At 48.4% G+C, this 24259-nt stretch overlaps 1 protein-coding gene across 4 annotated transcripts in view; it reads right to left on the minus strand.

Moving 5' to 3' along the window:
- Nucleotides 1-5895: 5895 nt before the first annotated feature.
- The window catches only part of ANKRD46 (ankyrin repeat domain 46), a 63343-nt gene continuing 44979 nt past the window's right edge, over nucleotides 5896-24259 (minus strand). For 2 of the 4 annotated variants that reach the window (XR_004346411.1, XM_032609706.1), the window contains one exon: nucleotides 5896-8392. Coding sequence is in view for 1 of the 4 variants with exons in the window: in XM_032609706.1 (XP_032465597.1) it covers nucleotides 8280-8392 (113 nt within the window). In the remaining 3 variants the exon portion in view is untranslated. The remainder of the gene's footprint in view (nucleotides 8393-24259) is intronic. The other 2 variants (XR_004346410.1, XR_004346409.1) reach the window with 2 other exon arrangements.

Genomic DNA, 24259 nt, shown 5'->3' on the forward strand with positions numbered 1-24259 from the left:
GAACCCCAGCTTGGTGGGTCTGAGAGCAGATTTGTCTGTGTCCCCGGAGAGTGGGGAAGGACAGAGAGTCTGAGAGGTGGGGACAGGAGAGAGGATGGAGAGCTATACCTTTGTACGTGAGAAATCTCCTGCTCCTACTGAAAGAATTGCAAATCCCCAGAACAACTTAAGCACTCCCATTAAAACACATAATATCCAAAGTAAAATTAAGTTAAAAATACTATTTACAAAGCTCAACGTACTCTTACCATACAACCCAACAATTGTTCTCCTTGAAAACTTAACTTTCATATAAAAACCTGTACACTGATGTTTATAACAGCTTTATTTATAATTGCCCAAACCTGGAAGCAGCCAAGATGTCCTGCAGTAGGTGGATAAACTGTGGTACCTCTGGACAAAGGAATAGTATTCGGTGATAAAAGAAATGAGCTATCTAACCATGAAACGACATGGAGGAACCTTAAATGCATATTACTAAGTGAAAGAAGCCAATCTTAAAAGGCTACATGTTGTATAATTCCAACTATTACATGTGACATTCTAGAAAAAGTGAAATTATAGAGACAATAAAAAGATCAGTGGTTGCCAGGGATTGGGGCAGGGGGTGAGAGGTGGGGGACTGGAGGAGAGGGAGGGATAAACAGATAGAACACAGGGGATTTTGGGGGCAGTGCAACTATTCTGTACGGTACTGTAGTGGTGGATACATATCATTATGCATTTGTCCACGCCATAGAATGTACTACATCGAGAGTGAACCTTAATGTAAACTCTGGACTTTAGTTAGTAGTAATGTATCAATATTGGGAATTCCCTGGCGGTCCAGTGGTTAGGACACCAGACTTTCACTGCCGAGGGCCTGGGTTTGATTCCTGGTCAGGGAACTAAGATCCCACAAGCTGTGTGGCATGGCCAAAAAAAAAAAAAATAATGTATCAATACTGTTTCATCATTTATAACAAATGTGGCACACTAATGCAAGGTGCTAATAATAGGGGAAACTAGGGCAAGGCGGAAGGATATGGCAGAGCTCTGTATTTGCTGCTAAGGTTGTTTAGTCCTCGGTCCTCTAATTTCAGCTTCCAAGGTGTCAATCTAATATTTCGAGTGGCTAATCCAGAGCTGTCAGTGCAGCTGACAGCAGTCATCCTGATTATTTCATTTGAGCTAAGGGGGAGTTATCCCTAGTCGGCACCGACTGGCAGGGAGGCAGTGGGAAGCCAGCCCCGGAATTCTGACCTGCCAGGAGAGCCAGGAGGGTTTGCATCCTGGAGCTTGGCCCACTCAGTGGCCTGCACACTGGCCGTGGGGTCCTCAGCCCCCTGGCCCTTGCCTCCCCCGGTAGGAGATGAATGAAGAGAAGCAGGGCTGACAAGGGAGTCTGGATGGTGCAGTGGGGAAGCTCACAGGCTCTGGGGGCAGCCGATCTGGGCTGGAGTCCCAGGTCTCCTTACTCATCTGTGAAATGGGGCAATAATAGTACTTACTTTATGGGGCTCATGGAGGGAACAAGTGAGATGTTAGTTATAGGACAATAAGCACAAAGCCTGGCATGTTAAAAAAAGTTTAATGCATGTTTTATTTATTAAAATAAAATTTATTTTAGTATTGATTATAATAATTATAATCAAACGCATAATTATTATAATAATTAGCGTTGTTATTATACTTCCTTTCTCATGGGCTTTGGCAAGGAATACATCAAAGGACAGAATATGTATACTCTAAATACCTGCTAGAGGTTGGAGCAGAGTTTACAGACAAGAAATGGCAGCTTTATGATTACAATGTTATTTTGTTGACAGTTGTGACATAGCAAAGGACAAATACAGATGCTCGAAAAACCCATGGGTAAATTCCCGCTGAGCTCTAATCATGAACGATGCAGTTCTAAAAAGAAAAAATGTCCTCCGTTAAAACACTTACTAGAAAATCCCATTTGGGTTTGCATTCTATTATTTGGCTCTGATGGGCAGCCAGGTTACATTTCCAGAGCCATTGCCCTGAGGTACAGTCACCTCCCTCCCTGGCCCGCTTCCACACTCGTTCCAGTGGGAGCATCTTTTATGAGGCGACAGAACAGGACTTCATAGATACGCAGCCCCAAACACAGAGGGACTGCCGGGTCTGCGGGAGAGAGATGGCTGCTTTTAGTCTTCATGACGGGGGCCCAGCAGGCCGTCAAAGCCCAGGCAGGGCCTCCAGGGTGACCGGGTGTCCTGGATCTTAGCAGACGTGGCCTCCTGCAGACTCTTGCTGGGGGCAGAAGTGACCTCTAGCCTCTGGGCAGCTGGGCCCGGTGTCCTTGATATTTCTGGCTATGGACTGTTGGGGTGCAGGAAGCAGAATGGGGGGTGCCCAAGAATAAATTCCTGCTGCTGTGGAGGGCTGCCTGCATGCCCTGGGGCCCTTTTCAAAAACCTGGTCCGAGAGTGATAACAGGAGGGAAAGAGACTCTGGCCACAGACACAGAAGCTGTCCAGTGGTACACGCACAATAAACATCTCTGGATTTTTCCATCCGGGCAATGCAGGGGGCCCCAGTGTGTGATCTGCGAGCCACGCACTGGCTTGGCTTGTACTGTGAACAAACTCTGTGACTGGTCCACCATGTATCTTGCACTTCTGTGGCCGTGATGAAGATTTGCAAAGAACTCTCATGGGGAAACCAGCTCCCACCCAAAGGGAACACAGGGGTACGCTGATTTGCATAATACCAAGGTCCTTTCCCATCCCCAGCACTTTTGTGACTCTCTGGTGAGCAAAGAGAAGCACGGGGTTCTTAGTTAGCCTGGGAGAGGACAAAGACCAGGTCTGTTTAGCGGCACCACTTCTCTGAATGTCCCTCCCCTGGGGACTGTTCTGGGAACTGTGTGACATGAGCTAAACATAAAAGTCATGGCTAAAGTTTAGGGTGTTTGTAACGTGCCAGGAGCCATAGCAACCTCTGCAGTAGAGATTAGCAGAGTTAATACTTAGCAGGTGTGCCTGTACTGACTGGCATTCATTTAATAGGTTAGTGCCAAAGCTGGTTATTAAGTGTTTTCACAAGCAGCCCTGGGTACTAGCACTGGTCCCCATTTTACAGATTAGGAAATTGAGGTTGACAGAGGGTAGCAGACTTGTCTGGGATCAGACAGCTTGTCCGTGCAGAGCTCTGCTGCAAAGTCAGGCTATCTGAGTACAGACCTTGGTGCTTCGCCCTTGTGTCCACTGCTTCCAAGCCCCAGAGTAAATACCTGGATCAGCGTGCTGTGTTCCTTGCAGAGACAAGCCTCCCAAACCCCTGCACCCATGCACCCACACACACATGCACGGAGCAGCAGAGTGGGGTCAGTGAGGCGTGGCTCACAGTCCTGTGCAGAAATCCCACAGGGGTGGTGGGAGCAGGGCTTCAGAAGTACCAACTCTTCAACAAGAAAAGACCACCAGGCCTAAGGAGGGAGAGAGATACTTCTGGGAAGGAGGGAACCAAGTGAAATGAGGCAAGAGGGTTGCCAGGCCCAAGGCTTGTCCTCTTGGGAAAAAAGTCAAGTCTTTGAATCATCTTCCTCTAGGGTCTTGAAGCTGGGATTTCTCCGACACATTCCTCTACATGCTTATTATGTGCAGAGCGCTATGTTAAGTATTTTGCATGTATTATCTCATTTAACCCTAAAACAACTCAGCATGGGTGACTTACTACTACTGTGCCCATTTTACAGATCAGGAAAGTGAGGCTGAGAGACGTTAAAGGACACACTAGATCTGACTGCTGTATAAGCCCGCGATGCCTGTAATCATTACTCTATACTGGCCCCCTTTTAGGGATTTCAAAACTAGAGCGGTCTGTGGCTTTCATACATACATATTCTATATTTCCTCGGCACCTGCTATGAACCAGGAACATCTGTTCTTTTATTCAACTGATTTGTTAAGCCTTATTACATGCCAAGCCAGGTACTGGGCAGTCACTTGTGAAGCTCAGCAGTGGTCCCTACCTCATGGGTCTTTCAGTGTTGGATGAGGCAGGTGGAAAGAGGGCGGAGGAAGGGGGAGAAGGCAGTGGGAAAACTGGTTCACACAGTTGAGAGTTTCCCGTGAGCCAGACACTGTGCTGGGTGCTAAGTGATATGTCATTTCACCCTCTCAGTAGACTGTCAGGTAGATTATTCTTTTTTTTTTCAATTGAATTATAGTTGATTTACAATATTGTTAGTTTCAGGTGTACAGCACAGTGATTCAGTAGTTTTGCAGATCATACTCCCTTATAAGTTATTACAAGATAGATAATGGCTATAGTTCCTTGTGCTGTACAGTACATCTTAGTTTCTTACCTATTTTATACATAGTAGTTTGTATCTGTTAATCCCATACCCCTAATTTGTCCCTCTCACCTTCCCTCTCCCCTTTGGTAACCACAAGTTTGTTTTCTATATCTGTGAGTCTGTTCTGCTTTGCATATACATTCGTTTGTATCTTTTTTTAGATTCTACATGTGATATCATGCAGTATTTGTCTTCTCTGACATTTCACTAAGCATAATATTCTCTAGGCATATCCACGTTGCTGCAAATGGCAGTATTTCTTCTTTTTTTTTTTGGCTATTATTCCATTGTGTATATATATACCACAGCTTCTGAATCCAAGGCTTGCTTCCATGTCTTGGTTATCGTAAACAGTGCTGCTATGAACATTGGGGTGCATGTAATGTTTCGAATTAGTGTTTTTGTTTTTTCCAGATACGTATCCAGGAGTGGATACATATCCAGGATCATGCTAGTTCTATATTTAGCTTGTTCAGGAACTTCCATACCGTTTTCCATAGTGGCTGCACCAATTTACATTCCTACCAACAGTGTACGAGGGTTCCGTTAGACTATTCTTATTATCTCCATTTCATAGATGAGCAAATGGACTTGGAAAAGTTCAGTACTTTGCCCCAAGTCTCATAGCCAGAACACAATGGAGCTGGGTTTTGAACTCAGACATCTGACTCCAAAGCGTGTGCTTTTTATTTGCTGCTTTATATTCCCTGCTTTTCACATGTATTACAGCCCCCAACCTGCAGGGGGCCATTATCAGCCCCACGGAACTGATAGGGAAACCCAGCCTCAGAGGGGAGAGCGGGTGGCCCAAGGTCTCTCTGGCTGGAGCAGGGGTCTGAACCCAGGGATTCTGGTGCCAAGTCCAGGGCGTGCTCCTTACTCCGCATGGCCTCTCTGTGACACAAACCTGGGGCCAGGAACCAGGAGGTAGGGGCTCCCTCACCCTCCTGGCTGGGCTTCTTCCAAGCACTGGTGAAACGAATGTTGTGCGGCTGGACACCGTTTGGTTAATGTGTTTAGGGCTGGCACCCAAGCATCTCCTGAAGCGCTGTAGGAAGCCAGGCTGGTGGAGAGTGCCGGCCTGAGGAGCATGGGCAGGGCTGGGTGTCCAGGGCAGCCCTCCACCAAAAAAGGGGACTGGAAACCTTTGTGCACATTCCAGAGCCATACCCTGTGATTTTCACCATTTCTGTATGCAAAGAAAGAGGCTGCTGATTCACAGCGAAAGGAAACAGCAGCGGTTCTGACACTTCCTGTTTATCTGGTATCTGCAACGATATCTGTGTTATGCAAATATCCTTACTCCTGAATAATGCAGGCGTGTACACACACACACACACACACACACACACACACACACACACACACAGACCCTCTGCTCGGCCCTGTGCACTGGGTCTCCTCTGTACCCAGTAAATTGAAAAATGATTCCATTAACATGGTAGCCAGGGTACTGGGGGAACCTGCTGTAGGAATTTATGATCATTAAAATAGCAGCTTTTGCATTTTGTTCAGAGCTTAGCAGATGTTCCTACCAGGTAAGCCCTTGCTCTGGCTCCTGGCCCAGTGCTAGCTTGGTTTCTACCTGGCAGAGCCTGGGAGTTAGGGATTCCTTATGAGGGAAGCAGATGTGTGAAGGGATCTCATACAGGCTTTGGGCTCCACTCCAGCCCAGGAACTCCGTTTCCTCACGGCCCAGCTTTTTCCTGCTGGGCTCCTGGAATGTGTGCAGCCCACTCCCAAGCCCACAGTGAGTCAAGATAATGACAGAGGTTGAAGATTTTCTGTTGGTTCATTGTGACCTTTTTCAGGTCTTTCTTTCTCTCAAAATAAGTTCAGGTCTGAGCCTAAGACGGCAACTTGCTGAGATGGTCTGTGCTCCCAGGGAGGGATGACCTCTGACTCGGCCCGAGACCCAGCCTGTGCCGCCAGCTGCTGGCTGCCTCTGCACCGGGACGCTTTTTAAAACGCCGAATGTAAGCTTCAGTTTTAATAGGTGAAAGTGAAAATGACATGTGGCTTCCAGAAAGTTTTCAGAGATTCAAAAGAATTGTTCTTTCTAATGAGTTAAATAGCACTCTTCAAACAGCTGAATGCTTTTCTCATACTCACAGTTGCCTGAATTAGGGGAAACAGATATAAATCGCTGCAAGAGAAAATCTGGTTAGCTATAAATTAAAAAGGAATTTATTTTCACTCTACTCTCTTCCTGCCCCCACCCAGAACCCTCACCTGGGCAGTGGGAGGGTGGCCTTTCCTCCCCCCGTTTAGAAAGTAATGAAGCTGAGGTTCCAGGGAGAGCGTGTGTCACTGGCTCAGAGCTGGATCCTCAGACTCTAGGCCAGTGCTCACCCCATTACAAAAGGGAGTGGCCCCATGGCATGAGTGTGGGCTGGGACAGGTCAAACAGACTGCACTACTTGGTTCAGCTATTGACCAGCTGTGTGACCTTGCCAAGCCTCAGTTTCCTCACCTGTAGAATGGGGTTATCATGGGGATGACAGGAGGCATATGGATATAAAATATGCCTGGGGCTGGTCCGGGACCTGGTGCCCAGGTCAGGGTCAATCAGGGAGGTGTCATGATGACCACCTGCTATGGAGATGCCCATTGCTCTTTTTTTTTTTTTTTTTTTTTTTTTTTTTGGGGGACACGGGCCTCTCACTGTTGTGGCCTCTCCCGCTGCGGAGCACAGGCTCCGGACGCGCAGGCTCAGCGGCCATGGCTCACGGGCCCAGCCGCTCCGCGGCATGTGGGATCTTCCCGAACCGGGGCACGAACCCGTGTCCCCTGCATCAGCAGGCGGACTCTCAACCACTGCGCCACCAGGGAAGCCCGCCCATTGCTCTTTATTAGGGCCTCAGTCACTGCAACCGGTCACATGGGACCAGAAAGATCTTCAAAGAATGTCTCTAAAATCTGTCTTTGAGGCAGAAGTTTGCCTCAAAGCCTGCTCTTGATTTAGGGATGCTTTTAGGGAGAAAAAGCGTGGGAGGAATAGTGAAAACTTTTGTGAGAAAGATTCTCTCCACCCCTTGAGAGGGGCCAGTGTCGGTTTTTACACTTATCCGTGAACTTGACCTGCTGTGTCTTTGCCGGCTCAGCCTCTGAGGAAATGAGAGGTCAGCCTGTACTTCTCCACACCTGCAGATATGAGACAGGTCCAGAGAAAAATGGAAACAAATGCTCTAGTGCCTAACCCCCGTGAGGCAACCAAAGACCCAGATTCAGCCCATCCGGCCACAGAGCACTCACCGTGCACCTGCTGAATGCCTGGTGTGCTGTCGAGCACCGCCACCCTAGAGTAATAGCTGTGTCCCTACTGCACACCAGGTACCGGGCTGGGTGCTCTGCAAACGGGGTTTCATTTCACCCTCCCAGGAGCCTCTCAAGTAGGCATTAGTGTCCTCGCTTCTCAGGGAGGCACAGGCACAGGGAAGTTAATTTCCTCGCCCAAGGCCACACTGCAGCAGGTTGGACTTGAACGCAGGCCTGTCAGCTGCAGTCTGTGCTTGCCAGCTCCACTGTGTATTAGTGTAACACACACCCTCCAGTCTGTAGGAATTAAGAAGCAGGAGATGAAACACACAGCCCCAAACTCTGAAATAAGGATACAGAGGCCAAAGAGCCCAGAGGAGAACACAAAGGACAAGGAGGAGGTGGAGTGGGGATGGGATGGGAGCGTCTCTGGGGAATAGAAGGCAGGGCCAGGAAGGAAAGTGGAGAAAGTGAGAACGTGCACACCTTGAGACTGGACTCTGCTCTGCGGCACGGGGGCTCATCAGAGGCCTCTTCTGGTCCCCCTGGAACGGAGGACAGAGCCCTGGGAGGAGGCTGGGCCCTTGGAGTGTGTGTCACCTGTGGGTTCCTGGCTCTGGGGAGGCCCTGATGCTCTGGCAAATTCTCTCTGCTCCTTCTGACTCCTGCACCGTCTTCAGTGTTGGCTGGCGGTTGTCCTGGGGGCTGAGAGTCATCTGGACAGCTCCCAAGCGGATGGGCCAGGCGTCTGTCCCCGGGACACTGGCGTGTAAAGCAGGTCTTTCTCGTCAGTGGAGCCAGGTAGGTTGGGTTGGAGCAGGGACGCTGCAGAGGAAAGAGGGAGGGGGACAGGGTTTGGGGTGAAGCCCTGGACCTTAGAGGGGTGAGGGTCAGAGAGGTGGGGGGATGGGCAGAGCCCCGACCTGCGCGGAACCTAGCATGGCTGCCTCAGCAGGGGTCAAGGCCCAGCCTGAAAGCAAAAGCACAACCTAAAAGTTGAGAATTATGTTTTATTTGGCGGACACAACTGAGGACTTAAGCCTGGAAGACAGCCTCTCTGGATAGCCCCGAGGGAATGCTCCCAAGGGGTAAGGGAGGGGCCAGGGTATACAGGAGTTTTTGCAACAAAAACTAGGTAGTCAGAACACCAAGAGATTACTGTTAATTAGAGAAAACCAGACATCTCAAGTTAATGAATGTAGCGCTTTCCTAATGTCTGCGAAGCTGCAAGAGTCTGGGCTCACTGAAATCGTGCCTTTGATGTGCACCTTAGCGATCTAGGGCCGGTATCCTGCTTTTCTCCATCGTGAATCCCCTCAGGGTGCACAGCTGGGGGCGGCTGGCTGCCGGCTTGACGGCCACAGTGCAACATTCTTGGTTCACGGATGTGACAAGGCAACATTTTCACGCACACCTGAACGGCTGTAGGACCCGCCCCCCTCCGCCATGGGCACCATCCTGGCGGCTGCGCTGAGGCTCTGGCCACGCCCCTTCGCAGGCTGCAGATGTTGACGGGTGGGGGGGTTGCAGAGCAGGAGAGGGAAAACACCTCCCAAGGGAGACTCCTGACTTGCCCCCACCTGTTCTCCCTCCCATCTGCGTGTCTCAAGCAGCCGGAGCCATAATTCTAGGGGTCAGGTTCCACTCCTCTCCCATACCTGTCGCATTCAGTACAATCTTGTCCCACCCACCTCCAAACGGTCCCTTGATCTACCCGGTTTCCTTCAGCGCCATGTCCAGCGGTCTTATCCAAGGGCCGTTTTCTTTGCCTCAGCCACTGCCATGGCTGCCCACCTTGACCCACGCCCCCATTTCCACCTTGGCTTTTTCCAAGCCATTCTGCCCCAAAGAGCTAGAGGAGCAGTGATAAAACACAAACCAAATCACTTTTGCCCTTGCTTCATCAGCTTCCCAAGGAGGAAAAGACAAACTCCCCATTGTGGTCCCAGGGATCCTCCCTGGCGGCCCCTTCCTGTGCTACGCATTCGTTCACTCTCTCATTCATTCATCCAAGACACATTCACTGAAGGCCCATCACGTACTGTTGTTTTTAGACCTTGGGGGCAGTGACAAAATAGACAAAAACCCTCATCTCTTAGAAGGAAGTTTTAGAGCGGGGATATAGAGCAGAGACAGGAACTAGGGAGTCAGGGGCTGGGGGTGGGTGCCAGGGAAAGCGGCATCGAGAAGGTGACATTTGGACAAAGACCTGAAGGAAGTGAGGACTGAGTCACGGGCATGTGTAGGCGGAAACTCCTTCCTGCAGAAAGAAGTTGTGCCCCAAAGCGGGAACACACACGGATGCTTGGGGTATTTTTAAGGAACACCCCATCTCCTGTTGGTCACTGTCAGATTATTTTAATCACAGCGTTTCCATAATTTACGAGGGTATATTTTTTAGATTATTCTGTGTCTCCCTCAGTAAGCTGTCAGCCCTCTACCGTCTGTGATGTGTCTCTCTCGCTGACACCTGAATCATTCATATGACATCATTAGCACGGTGATTAGAAGGCATTCAGTAAACTTCTGTTAAATGAGGCAATAAACCTGGCAACTGGCACTACAAAGGGACACGGGTGAGGAGTCCCTTTCCGGGCTTCCGGGAAATGACTGGGGACACTCTGAAGGGAGTGGAGTTCTACCTGAGCTGGTGGTTACACGTGTGGTGGAGGTGGGGTGCGTCACTGTGAGTGGGCATTACTAGGACACCACTGTGTATGTAGACGGCTGACCTTCGGGATGCCCACTCTTGTGCTGGTTTATGAAATAAAAAGGCTTGCTTCCTTCTCCTCAGCTCCGATACCTTGCTTCCAGCTGTCTTCTTCCCACTGCTCATCCTCCCTAAGGATGGGCTAGAGCAGAACAACTCTTCTCCGAGATCTCCTTTCCGGTTCCAACAGCTCTCCCACCTGTGGCGGCGGGGGGAGTTGCAACTTGTATATTTACACCCCTCCCGCTCTTCCGAGTGGTATGGAAAACCTGAGAAGCAAATTCTACTTTGCAAGAATTTCTTGCTGACCCTGGAGACAGGCTTATTCTTCTTTAATGTAAAGATTCTGGCCAACCAGTAGCAGGAATGTTAAATATTGATAAGGAGGAGAAGATAAAATCTCGTCACCCTCCAGGCCCTAGAATTTCCCCATTCCAGAGCCCAGGCTCCCCTTTCTGAGAGGGAGACTGCCAGTGCCAACTCTATACCCAATCTCCCCTTCTGCCTTACTGAAAGATCCTGACTGGGGAGGGGCAGCCACACACCCAGCTAAAATACTATATTTCCCAATTCTCTTGAAACTAGGGACAGCCAATGAGGTATAAATGCAAGGGGTTGGGTGGGGCTTCCTAAAAACCTCTTTAAGGGAGATGGGAAATGTCTCTCCACCCTCCCCTCCCCTGTTTCTGCCCCAGAACACTAATGTGATAGCTGGAGCTCTAGCAACCATATTGGACTATGAGGCAACTTTGAAAAAGGAAGCCACAAACAAAAACACTGGCTCTCAGTCTTTGAAGCCGAGAAAGAAAAAAGCAGCCCCTGACATCTGAAAACTGGCCTGACACTTTCAGCTAGGCCTTAGTTTTGTTAGAACCTGGTCTAGATGTTTGTTTTTTTAAAAAAAATTATTTATTTTATTTATTTATCTTTGGCTGTGTTGGGCTTTCATTGCTGTGCGCAGGCTTTCTCTAGTTGCGGCGAGCGAGGGCTACTCTTCGTTGCAGCATGTGGGCTTTTCATTGCAGTGGCTTCTCTTGTTGTGGAGCACAGGCTCTAGGCACGTGGGCTTCACTAGCTGTGGCATGTGGGCTCAGTAGTTGTGGCTTGCGGGTTCTAGAGTGTCGGCTCAGTAGCTGTGGCATATGGGCTTAGTTGCTCTGCAGCATGTGGGATCTTCCCAGACCAGGGCTTGAACCTGTGTCCCCTGCATTGTCAGGCGGATTCTTAGCCACTGCACCACCAGGGAAGTCCCTAGATGTCTCTTGTTAGACATAAACCATCTCACAGAACACCAATGTCAGACAAGGTCATCCTGTGACTGTAATAAAGTGAGTCAAATGGACCACTTCATAATTTTATCCAAACACAGACAGAAACAACCACAAAATACTGAACATCTCCCTCTCCTGGCTAATATGAATGACAGCTGCTTCTTTGCCACTTGTAACTTTAGCTTTGATCTGGTCTGCCCTCCTTACAGATAAGACTAAGATACTTGACCATAGAATTGCCCCGTTTCCTGACAGCACCCAATCCAGAGCAAACCTCTGCTTTCTTGGACCCTCCCCAAATTCCCCTAACCAAAGCCCAAGTTCCCAGGGTGAGCCATCTGGGGACTTGGGCTGCATAAGTGATTAGGCCAACCTGTTCAACTACAGCTATTCAAGTAAATCACTTGGGGATTAGTTACAAGGCAGACTGTGGTTCCGAGCTATAGAGTAGGCCACATCTGTGTTTCTAACCCGTTCCCAGCAATGCCGATGCTGTTGGGCATCCGGCCATGCTTTGAGAAGCAACGCAGTCAAGGAGAGTGGATTCTAACGGCAGAAGTACTTGAGTTTGACCACAGGGCCCCTCTGTGAGCCCTGGACTGCTTTCTAGAGAAAATATGCCTGTATTTCAATTAAGCCACTGCTATTTGGTTCTCTATTACTAGCAAGCCAATCCAATACCTGGTCCTTAGACGGACGTGTGGTTCCCGCTACAGAAGCTATTGACGGGGCCTTGTGGTGGCTGGGTGTGTGCAGGAGCTCAGGGAACGGTTGACCAAATGTGTTGCCTTCGAGGTGAAATTTTGAGTGGAGAACACGTCATTCCACTTAGTGGACGGGTTGAAAATCCTCAAACGGTCCCGTGCTAGCTCCACGTTGGGCTCTTGGGCTCAAGGACCAGAAACACAAGAGGTTCCAAACCGCCCTCCAGCTGAGGTTGTCTGGGCCTCGCCCCACCTTGTCCTCCAGCCCCATTTCTCACCACCCCTCATCTAACAGCACCACGATGCTTCCTACCTCTTTGGCTTTGCTGTTCCATCAGCCACGGTGCCCTTCCCCCTCCCTTCACGTGGTCAACTGCTAACTCTTACTCAGCTCAGCCTCCCGACTCCCTGAGGCAGCCCGAGTGCCTTTCTCTGTGCTGCCAGGGAACCCTGCCTCGCTCGACCCTCACTTTCTCAGGTTACATGGCATTTATTTATTTTGTGTTCATCTTTCCATTGGTCATCAGCTCCTACAGGCCGGAAGCATGTCTTATTCATCATCGCATCCCCTGAATAGTCCCCAACACTAAATAAATATGAAAGTGAACTGAAGGCTCCGATCTCCCACAGCCTGCCCCTTAACCTCTAACCAACTGGGCGAAGGTTAGAAAAGAGCAATGAAAGAAACCCTTCACTAATGTTTCCCCTTTTCAGCTTCTGTGAAACTGGGGGATCCCAGAGGCTTTAGGCGTGAAGCTCTAGGTCATACCCCCCTTGGAAACTTGGCCCCCAAGAAATCGTAGGCTTCTGAAAGACCACAGGTGCATGAGTTAGTGGTTTAGCAAATGACTCAGCCTAGAAGTTGGGACTCATCTATGTCCGGGCTTCTCAAGCTTGAATCTGCTTATGAATCAACTGAATAGCAAATGCATTTTAGCCCCAGGTGAGTTTCACACGCTGAGACCTCAGCACTGGCATCACCTGGCAGCTGCTTGGAAATACAAATTCTTGGAACCCACCCTGGGTCCTTCCGAATCAGAATCTCTAGGGGTGCGACCCAGGCATCAGTATAAAACTCCAGGTGATGAAACCCACGTTCCCGGAAACAATAAAAGAATGGTTAATTATAGTTAATAGCTCTCACCTAAACAAGTGGGTTTACCTTGTGATTTACTTACTTTCCAATCTTACAACAACTGAAGGGAAGCGGATAAAAATAGACTTTGAAAAACCACAGAAAGAGAGAAATGCTAATGACAATACCTGTATGATGATGATGAAGACAACGGTAACAGCAGCACATACTGTGTGTGTGCTGGGGCTGTAACTATGTAAGTGTGTCTGGGGAAACCTTTGTAAGGAAGTAAACTAAAATGCTCACAGTAGCTGGATTATGAGTAATTCTCCCCCTCTTCTCTAACTAAAAAAATACATTTTTGTATTATTTGTATAATGGAAAGACACGTGTATTCAATTTAAAAACATGTTCTCACTTCCCACTGTAGGGGACAAAAGGGGCTGTGGGCTGGTGATGGTTCAGTAGCCTTATGGCACCTGAGCGTAAGCCTTTCTCAGTGTCGAAGGTGGGAGAGGGGCTTCTGCGGGCACAGGAGGTGGAAATGCCATTAGAGTATTTTTTGGAACAATTTTAGTGCAAGAGACAAAAACCAAACTCAAACTGGACTGTGCCAAAATAAGTAGGAGAGAGAGAGAAGAAGAAGAATGAGGAGGATGAGGAAGGAAGGGAGGGAGGGAAGGAAAGGAGGGAGGGAGAGAAAGATGGAGAGGAACTTGCTTGGTTCTCTAATGAAAAGACCAGCTGCAGCCGGAGCTCCGAGGACGCTCTCAGGACTCTGCCCTCCTCTCGGCCTCCCTTCCCTCAGCATCAGCTCCACTCTCGGGCAGGCTGTGCCCTAACTCGAGTCTAGCAGTGCCTGCCGAAGTTGCCTCTGACTGGCCCAGCCTGGGTTCTGTGTCCACCCCTGGGTCCTGGGCCATGCGCTGCTACAGAAGCACGGGAACAGAGAAGGTTGAAGAGCGCTGCTCCCCATGGAAAGCCGAAGTGCTGCTGTCAGAAGAAGGAGATGCAGAGCAGAAAGCACCTTAGATACCTGCTCCAATCAACCAGGTTATTGGTGCTTGGGAGACTGGCTCCTAGGTATGTCCCAGGCATTTTTCAGACTTGGGCTGAGACTTTGGATAAGACCTAGAGCGGCCGCAGTCTTCCAAAAAGCAAAGCTGCCCTCGGAGGCATGGGGGCAGTGGGGTGGATTCTTACCGAGGTTCACACTGCATTTGCCGTTCTTGGGAGGAAGTGGGAATTTCCACAAGGTAAGTTCCCTTCCCTGCACAATGAATTACTATCTTGATGAGAAACCCGTGGGCCACTGGTTGAAAAGAGAGGTATTCTCTGAATGAGGGAATGTACCACCTTTCTTTCAATGGTGGCAGTGCTGGTGTTATGGCAGGGTGTGGACTGATTCAGCTACAGATACATGCATCTATGCAGACACCATACTGTTAGACTCTGCAAAACACATGACTGGAGGTCATTTCTGCCAACCAGGGTATGTCACCTTTGTCCCCAGCACTCTCTCCACCACCCCTGCACCCTGCGGTACCAGGCGTGTGGGCCTGGAGCTCCCCAATTGGAACCAGAGGAGAGCTCTCTGAGGGCAGGGATTGCAGAGGCGGGGCTGGTAAGCGGGCTGGCAGTGACCAGGGGCCTGTCCCGGGCCTCTCTCTCCCGGGCTGTCTCTTCCCTCACTGAGTTTCTAACCTGAGCCTCCAAGCTCATGCCGCCTCTCATCCCCTGCCCTGGGGTGCTCAGATTTCCCTTTTCCCTGAGCCCCCAGCCAGAGCTCGGAGCCCTGGCCATTGTTTCCAGAGCTCCATCCTTCCAATGAGGGGAAAGAAGACACACAGGGCCCACTGTTCTGGATTCTGAGTTGGAGCCAAGGGGCTCCATCTGCTGTTTCCTTCTCCTAGAATTCTCCCTCACAGTCCCCTCCAGAGGGCTCCAGCTGCTACAGCTCCCCAGGGCAGGTGTTACGCTCTTTCCTACCCAAAGGAAAACACGGGCTCTTCCCCAGCCCTGGAATTCCCTGCTGCACTGCGCTCCTGTCGGCTGAGGAGCCTGGGAGAGAGGCCACCCGTTCCCACAGGCACCAAGGGCTTCTGCTGGATGACCAGACCTGACGCCTGGTTCCGTGGAGTTCTCAGCAAGCGTGGGGTCATCTGGGCAAACTGCCCTGATTTCAGGTTGCCTGACCTCCAATAGAGCCTAAGGAAATTAACTATGGGTAAAAGTGAAATTATTATGAGCAATGGCAGAGACTCTAAGAATGAAAAAGTTTTTCAATGCCAAAGATACTCTTAGAATATTTTGCTCGCTACAGGATCATTTCTAGCAGCATACAGATAGGCTGTTATTTTCCCCATCTTTTATAAAGAAACCTTCCTCTTTAAATAAATGATTCAACAAATTATTAAATATTGGTAACTGATAACAAATAATAAATTAATTAAAAAAAGGAAAGTCTCTTCTACAGAAGAATTCCAAATAATACCTGTAGCTACTCCCCCCTCCAGGAGGTGGAGCTTAAATCCCCTCTCCTTGAGGGCGGGCTGCATTTAGTGACTGGCTTCCAAACAGTAGAATATGGAAAGGGGAAAACAGTAACTTTATAGGAAAGAAACCTGGTGGACACCATCTTCACCAAGTGATGAAGGTAACATCACCACGTGTTATCATGTACCCCCCGGTATGATCTAAAGAAAAGGGCACTTCACCCTGGGGTGTTCTTCCCTAAAACCCATAACCCCAGTTGAATCATAAGAAAACCTTAGACAAACTCAAAATGAGGGACCCTCTATAAAATACCTGACCGGTACTCTTTAAAACTGTCAGGGTCATGAAAAATAAGAGAAGACAGAGAAATGATCACAGATGGGAGAGACTGAGACATGCTGACTAAATGCAATGTGGTGTTGAAGAGAAAAGGACATGGGTGATAAAATTGGTGAAATCTGATTAGAGTTTGTAGTTGGGCTATTAGTATCACACCAGTGTTAATTTCTTAGTTTTGACAAATATACCACGGCTTTGTAAGATGGTAACATTAGGGGAAGCTGGGCCAACAGTATACCAGAACTCTCGGTAAACAAACAAACCAAACTTCGTCTACAATTTAAAGACTGCCAGTATCAAGTGTTTGGTAACTCTGTAGAGCAACTGGAACTCATACATCGCTGGTTAAACTGTAAAATTATGTAGTCATTTTGGAAAACATTTTGGTCATTTTTTAATAAAATTAAACATACATTATGATATGACCCAGAAATTCTACTCCTCGATATCTATCCAAGAAAAGTGAAATTTATGTCTAAACTAAGACTTGTATACAAATGTTCATAGCCAAAACAATCATAATAGCCAAAAACTGGAAACAATTCAGATGTCCAACGAGTGAATGGGTAATCAAGTGTGATATATCCATACAATGGAATACCACTTAACAATATAAAAGATGGAGCTATGTCTCAAAAGTATGTTGAGCATGTGAAGGTAGACACAGGAGTACCTCACGTATGATTTAACATATGAAATTCTAGAAAAGGCAGAACTAATCTCAGTGACAAAAAGCAGATCAGTGGTGCTGGGGACGGGGGTAGTTACGGTGACAAGGACCATGAAGGGGCACGAGGGAATTTTGGGGGGGATGATCAAAGTGTTATATACCTTGTTTGTTGTGGTGGTCACATGGGTGTATATATTTGTCAAAACTCATTGAACTGTATACTTCAAATGTGTTACATGTAAATTATGCCTCAATATTTATTTTTTGGCCATGCTGCATGGCTCGCAGATCTTAGTTCCCCGACCAGACACTGAACCTGGGCCCCAGCAGTGAAGGCACCGAGTCCTAACCACTGGACCGCCAAGGAATTTGCCTAAAGTTGATTTTTAAAAGCAGCTTTGTCTTGACCTCACTTACCCTGCCAGCTACCCTTTTGCAAGACTCCCGAGGGAACTGTCTGTACTCACTGTCTCCAATTCTGTCCCACATATTCTATCTTAAGTCTACAGCAGTCAGGCTTTTGTTCCCGTCGTGCCTTGGAAACTGCTCTCATCAAGAATGCAGTGACCTCCATGTTGCTAAATCCAATGGCCAAATCCCATTTCTCAGTCACATCTTACTTGACCTGTCAGGAGCATTCTATACAGTTCTCACCTTTTTCCTTGAAGCACTTTCTTCCTTTAGCTTCCAGGACACAATGGTCTCTTGGTTTTCCTCCTAACTCACTACTCCTCAATCCCCTTTGCTGGTTCTCCTTATCTTCCCAACATCTTAATGTCGGAGTGTCTCGGAATACTCTTTTTTGTACTCACTTCTCAGATGACTTCATTGAGTCAAGGCTTTAAATTCCACCCATATGCTGGAAACTCTCAAATCTGTATCTCCAGCCCTGATCTCTTTCCCAAATTCTTGACTCATAATTCCAACTGCCTACTTGATATTTCTGTTTGGATGTTGAACAGACATGTCAAATTCAACACATTCAAAATTGAACTTCTGGTCTTCTCCCACAAACCTGCCCATGTGCAGCCTTTCTTATCTCTGTCGATATCTGCTCAAGGCCCTGACATCTTACCATCTGCTCAAGTCAGAAGTCTCAGGAGGGCTTCTCTGGTGGCACAGTGGTTGAGAGTCCGCCTGCCGATGCAGGGGACACGGGTTCGTGTCCCGGTCCGGGAAGATCCCACATGCCGTGGAGCAGCTGGGCCCATGAGCCATGGCCGCTGAGCCTGCGCGTCCGGAGCCTATGCTCCGCAACGGGAGAGGCCACAACAGTGAGAGGCCCGCGTACCGCAAAAAAAAAAAAAAAAAAAAAAAAAGTCCCAGGAGTCGGGACTTCCCTGGTGGCACAGTGGATAAAACTCCATGCTCGCAATGCAGGGGGCCTACGTTTGATCCCTGGTCAGGGAACTAGATCCCACATGCATGCCGCAACTAAGAGTTCTCATGCCACAACTAAGGAGCCCACGTGCCACAACTAAGGAGCCGGTGAGCAGCAACTAAGGAGCCTGCCTGCCGCAACTAAGACCCAGTGCAACCAAAAAAAAAAAAAAACCACAACCCAGGAGTCATCCTTGACTATTCTTTCTCCCATCGGCTCTACCTTGAAAACATTATTCTTCATTATCTTCATTGCTACTACCCTGGTCCAAGCACCATCATCTTTCACCTGGATTGTTGAAATAGTCTCCTAACTAGCCCTCCTGCCTCTGCTCCTGCCCTCCTCCACTCTATTCCCAACACAGCAACTAGAGTGGCCCTGTTGAAATTTAAGTCAGAGCAATGCTATTCAAAACTCTATAATGATTTTCTCAGAAAAGCCAATGTCCTTGCAATGATCTTCAAGGCCCTGTGATCTAGCCCCTCATCACCTTATCCCTGTGATTTCATTTCTTCGTACTCTCCCTCTTGCCATTCCTCCCCAGACACACTGGTCTTTTTGCTGTTTCCCGAACAATAGTGTCAGGTATATTCCTGCCTACCTGAGGGTCTTTGCTCTAGTTGTTCTGTCTGGATGCTCTAGTGGCCAACTTCCTTGCCTCCTTCAAATCTCTGCATACAGACTTGCTCAAAACTCACCTTCTCAAGGAGACCTACTCTGACCATGAAATTGAATACTTCAACCTGCCCCATCCCGGCACTTATTTCCTTACCTTGCTCTATTTGTTCCTTTGTTTCCATAGCACTTATGACTTTCTAATAGACCCTTCGATCTGCTTATTTTGTTTACTTTTTATTGTCTGTCTACTCAAGGGCAGGAATCTGTTCTTTTCACTGCTGTATCCCAAGTCCTAGAACAGTGCCTGGCACATAGAAGCTGCCCAGTAAGGACTTGTTGAGTAAATTAATGAAGTTTCTCCAGAAGGAGAAAACGTCCCACTCCTGGCCTATCAACCCATATTTGAAGAGGCTGAAACAAGAGACTACAGAGAAAAGATGCATCTGGGGGGGATCCCACCCCATGTCAGGACTGCGAAAACTGGGGGAGGCTTTGGACTCCTGCGGATTTTGGTTGTGTCCTAAGATCTCAGAGTAGGGCCTCTGGTTTGCTGGGCTGCAGCTGTGTTCTCACTTCCTAGGGTCATATCTCAAGGGAACCTTCCCAGGATGGGTGACATTTGTCTATAACTGCACTGTTCAGCAACAGGAGCCACTAGCCCCGTGTGGGTACTGAGCATGTGAAACGTGGCCGGTCTAGACCGAGGCGTGTTGGAAGGGTAAAATTTCAAAGACTTAGTACAAAAAAGAATGTAACATAGCTCATTCATGCTTTTTAATATTGATTCCATCTTACTATTTTAGATGTATTGGGTTAAATATACTTTAAAAATTAAGTTCACCCATTTCTTATTACCTTTTAGAAATGTGGCTACTAGAAGATTTAAAATTCCTTCAGTGGCTTGCATTGTGTTTCTACGGGACAGCCTGATCTATGAGGAAAAACTACTCGTGTCTAGAGGTCAAATTCCATGAGCTTGAAAATCCACACTTCCTAAATGCAAACTGACGGCTCCTTTATTTCAAGTCATATTGAGATATAGTAGAATTCCATTAAGACAAAGGCCCCTTCAGGATTTGACTAATTGGGTTAATGGGGACTTTTAAAGAAGCTTGGCTTTGTTTTTATTTTTCTATCATCTGGCTATGCTTTGCCTGAGGGGCTGTAAGCCCTCCCAGAGACACATGGTCTCCCCCGTGGTTCCTCAGATGTTTACTGAAGTCCCACGTATCCAGGAACCGGGTGGAACAGGAGGGGATTGGGAGGTAGAGGAGGGCTGGCTCCATGCCCTGTCCCAGAGCCCCTGCCCTGACCCTGTGGCCTGGCAGGCGCCTGCTGTGCCTGGGGCAGTGTCAAAGCTGGGATGGCCCCCAGCTCACACCTACAGGATGGCAGTGGTAGGCCGCCACTGTGGGCACCCAGGCTGGCAGACCTGTGCTGCTGGGACCTTAGGCCAAAGGGAAGGGCTCCTGTAACCAGCACGAGCACAAGGGGCTGGGTGCTGCTAACTGATTCAGGGATGGAGATGTGAGGCTGTGAGCAAGGGTCAGGAAAGTCTAGCTCCCAGAGCCTGGGAATACCGTGGAGGCCAGGTCCCAGGCGGAGAATGCCCCAAAACTGGAGGCTGGGGTGACAGGGAAGACAGTATGAGGGGCTCAGTGACCTAGGGACCTGGTGCCAGGTAGACACAAGGATGGAAGGAGGGGTTGAGTTGGGGAGACTCTCCTGTCTTCCATAATTCTGTAATCTTGCCATATTGTTTTTATATAATTGAAGAGAGAGAGAGAGAGATGCATTTCTTGAAAACTTGCCCCTGGATGTAAGCAATCTGCCTCTGGTCTTGCCTGGCTATTAAGTGGTTATTCCTTCCTGACTCAGGGCTGGGGATCTGGACTGGAAATTACACTCTTTAGTTTCTCATGAAAAGCAAAATAGAATTTCATCCTCTGTTTTCTCTCTCTCACTCACTCTGCCAACTGTAGGGGAAAAAAAGAAGAATATGAAAAGCAAAAAGGATTCGCAAGAGATTGCAAGGCCAGAAAGTATATAAGAAAGGAAAACAACAAAATAAGATATTATTTTTCATTTGCTTTAACAGCAACTCAGAAATGCAGGTCAACCATTTACGAGAGGGAAGCAGGCCCCATTGTGCCAGATACTCCATGGATGGACTGGGCAGGAGGCAACTTAGGATGGAGACCAGGGAAAACACGTCCCCAGGCAGCTCGCCGCTGGGTTATGCTCAGCAGAGAGGGGATTGCTGGGGATTTTGCCAGCTGATGGCAGTGGCGGGGTGAAGGACCCAGCCTCTTGGGAGCTCTTCTTCTATCCCAAAGCCACTGTCCACCTGTGACTACACTTTCATCAGCTGCAAACTGTATTTATGGCTTCTTGGAATTTTCCAAATGAAGTAACTTTTTTCCCCAGACTATTTTCTTCACAACTGAAATCGGATCCCCACAGTTCATGGGGACAAACAAAACAGCATGACATCACCCACCAGGGAGCTGTCACTTCAGACACCGTGGCAGCCTTTTATTCAAGATCAAATGGATGTGATTTGCCGGGTGGAGGTCTTCACATCCTGCCCTGGCAGAGGAGGGGATGGTCCCCTGAGCTCGCCTTGAGGAACTGGGAGGGAGGAGGGTGGCAGGTGTGCTGCGCAGCCTGCAGGGCGGGCCTGGACAGGGAGAGCCCGGTGGGGAGGTCTCTCTAACTGCAGAGATGCTGCTCCGTAAGTCGTGCCGGGGACAGCCCCACCTGCCAGGGATACTAGCCCCTGTGTCCCTCCTCTCTCAGCCTCCAATGCTCTGGTGACGGCAGCCGGGTGCAGAGAGAGCTGACCTGGAGGGTTAGGTGGCCTAGATTCAGCTTCCGTTTAGCCTTGCAGAACTTCTAAGCCTCAGTTTCCCCCTCTGTAAAGGTGGGGAGGGAAAAATTAAAAACCCAGTTCTGCTACCTTACAGAGATGCTCTTGGACCAAACAAGAGAATAAGTGTGTGGACCTGGAAAGCACAAAGCCTATTTTGTTCTTGCCCTCAGACCTCTCAACACTCAGAGGGAAGGGTTCTGCAGCTTCTCAGCTACAAGACCCTCGGCTTCCTTACAGAACCCTACAGGAGGGTTCTGGGGGGACTGGCAGCGACTGTGATGCACATCCTCTTGAGCTAATAAGGAAGGTATTATTTAATGAAAGCTCAAAGAAGAGGGGAAGCCATCCGGTCATCTGCGAACCCAATCAGCCAGCACCTGAGGGCCTGACCAATCACAAGAGAACAGAAGCTGTCCTCTCCTTCTGCGAATAAAAGCTTTTTAAAGTGGAGGTAGTTCTAGGTAGCAGTTGGCCTAAAGGGGAAGCAGTCACATAATTATGCTTATAACTGAGTCACTGCTCACCAGGCCCCACTCTGAGCCTCTGACATGCGTCGTCTCCTTCAGCCTCCAGTTACTGTTACTATTGTCAGCTAACAGTCGATGACCCTGAGGCTGGGGAGAGGGGGTGCATAACCCGCCCAAGGCCACCCAGTTCTAACGGTGGGCTTGGGATCCAAACCAGGTCTGCCTGACTCCAAGGCCCAGGTGTTTCACCATCACACCATTTTGCCTACTGGTCACAAAAAGAAGCTGACTGTGCAAAGGTGTGCCTTGTTTATTTTGTTTTCATATGAATCTGGTAAATGGTAGGGCAGGGAGGTGTGTGTGTGTGTGTGTGTGTGTGTGTGTGTGTGTGTGTGTGTGTTTTGTTTTCATATGAATCTGGTAAATGGTAGGGCAGGGAGGTGTGTGTGTGTGTGTGTGTGTGTGTGTGTGTGTGTGTGTGTGTGTGTGTCCCTTGGGTGCTAAAGGTGGGGCACCTCATCTCCTCCTTTCATATCCATTGTTGCCACTTGGAAGCACCATGTCGACTCTCTGTTACAACTTATCTTACCTGAATTAAATGATCAAGAAATATCATATATCCATACATATTTTAAAAGGCTGACATTTAAAATAAGTTGACAGTCCATATTTATTCCACAGCTGAGAACGTTACTTGAGCAGCTGTAAGCCAGGGAACCAAAACTGGACCACTGTCTGGGTCATTAGGACTCCATTAAAGACAATAAAGAATTTCAACCAGCAGGAGAAAAAGGGTACAGCCACGTAACTTTGGAATTGGAATAATTTCTTTCTAATAAGAATAAGCCTCGGGCTTCCCTGGTGGCGCAGTGGTTGAGAATCTGCCTGCCAATGCAGGGGACACGGGTTCAAGCCCTGGTCTGGGAAGATCCCACATGCCACGGAGCAACTGGGCCCATGAGCACAGTTACTGAGCCTGCACGTCTGGAGCCTGTGCTCCGCAACAAGAGAGGCCACGATAGTGAGAGGCCCGCATACCGCGATGAAGAGTGGCCCCCGCTTGCCACAACTAGAGAAAGCCCTCGCATAGAAACGAAGACCCAACACAGCCATAAATAAATAAATAAAGCATACTGTCAACAAATAAAACACTATTGAAAAAAAAAAGAATAAGACTCTTGATTTAATAGAAGTTGTATTCTAAGCAGGGGCAGACGTTTAGTTTGTAGAAAGAGAATTGTAACTTAGGGGAGTGGAAGCTCCGGGCCCCTTCTACTCATAGCATTGTCTGAGCCAGGACCAGAGAACAAGATAATTGCTTGCCTTCCAAGTCTCAATCTCTCTTTCCTCTAACTAACAGCTCGAGACTAGGACAGGTCAGGCCTTGGAAAGGTACAGGGTATGTCAAAGGAGAAATAAGAAAGGGCATTGCTTCTCTGTGTTGGAGGCCGGGGCTGCCACTTTCCAGAATGGGAATTCCAGAATGACTGAAGGTTTGTTGACTGAGGACCTAGTGTGTTCCCATACCATGGACCAGCACATATATTTTGAAGATCGTCGAAGTATAGTGGGTTTCTAAGCTCAGCCAAGAAAACATTTTTGTAGTTAGGCAAGATGATGTCATGACAGCACCAACATAATCACAGATACAAAAACCAGGAGTGAAAAGTTTCATGCTTCCTAAACAGAAAACAAGCTCAGTTAGAAAGAAAATATAAGCTTCCATAATTCTCATTTCCAAGTTAGCAACAAGAACACTTCTATTAGAGGAATCCCTTCGAAAAGAATTTAGCAAATGTGGCCACTAACATCTGGATCTTTTCTCATGGAACTCAGTGGAAATCACCCTCTTGAGTCTTACAAGGTGCGCATTTGGAATTTTTAAATGTCACAGGTGTTTATAAAGGCACTTCCCTTCCCAATGTATACCTGAGATGGGACAGTTCAGAGGTTATGAGCCGGGGCATTTCCCTTCTCCCTATCATTGGAGAGGTCTCTGGGCTCTACTGATGGCTGAGAGGCTCCTTTACTGAGGAGGGGCTCACAGAGCTAATGAGATGATGCATGGAAGGTTCTATAAGGCCACTGG

This window comes from Phocoena sinus, chromosome 17 (genome assembly GCF_008692025.1).
Source record: "Phocoena sinus isolate mPhoSin1 chromosome 17, mPhoSin1.pri, whole genome shotgun sequence".
NCBI lineage: Eukaryota > Metazoa > Chordata > Mammalia > Artiodactyla > Phocoenidae > Phocoena > Phocoena sinus.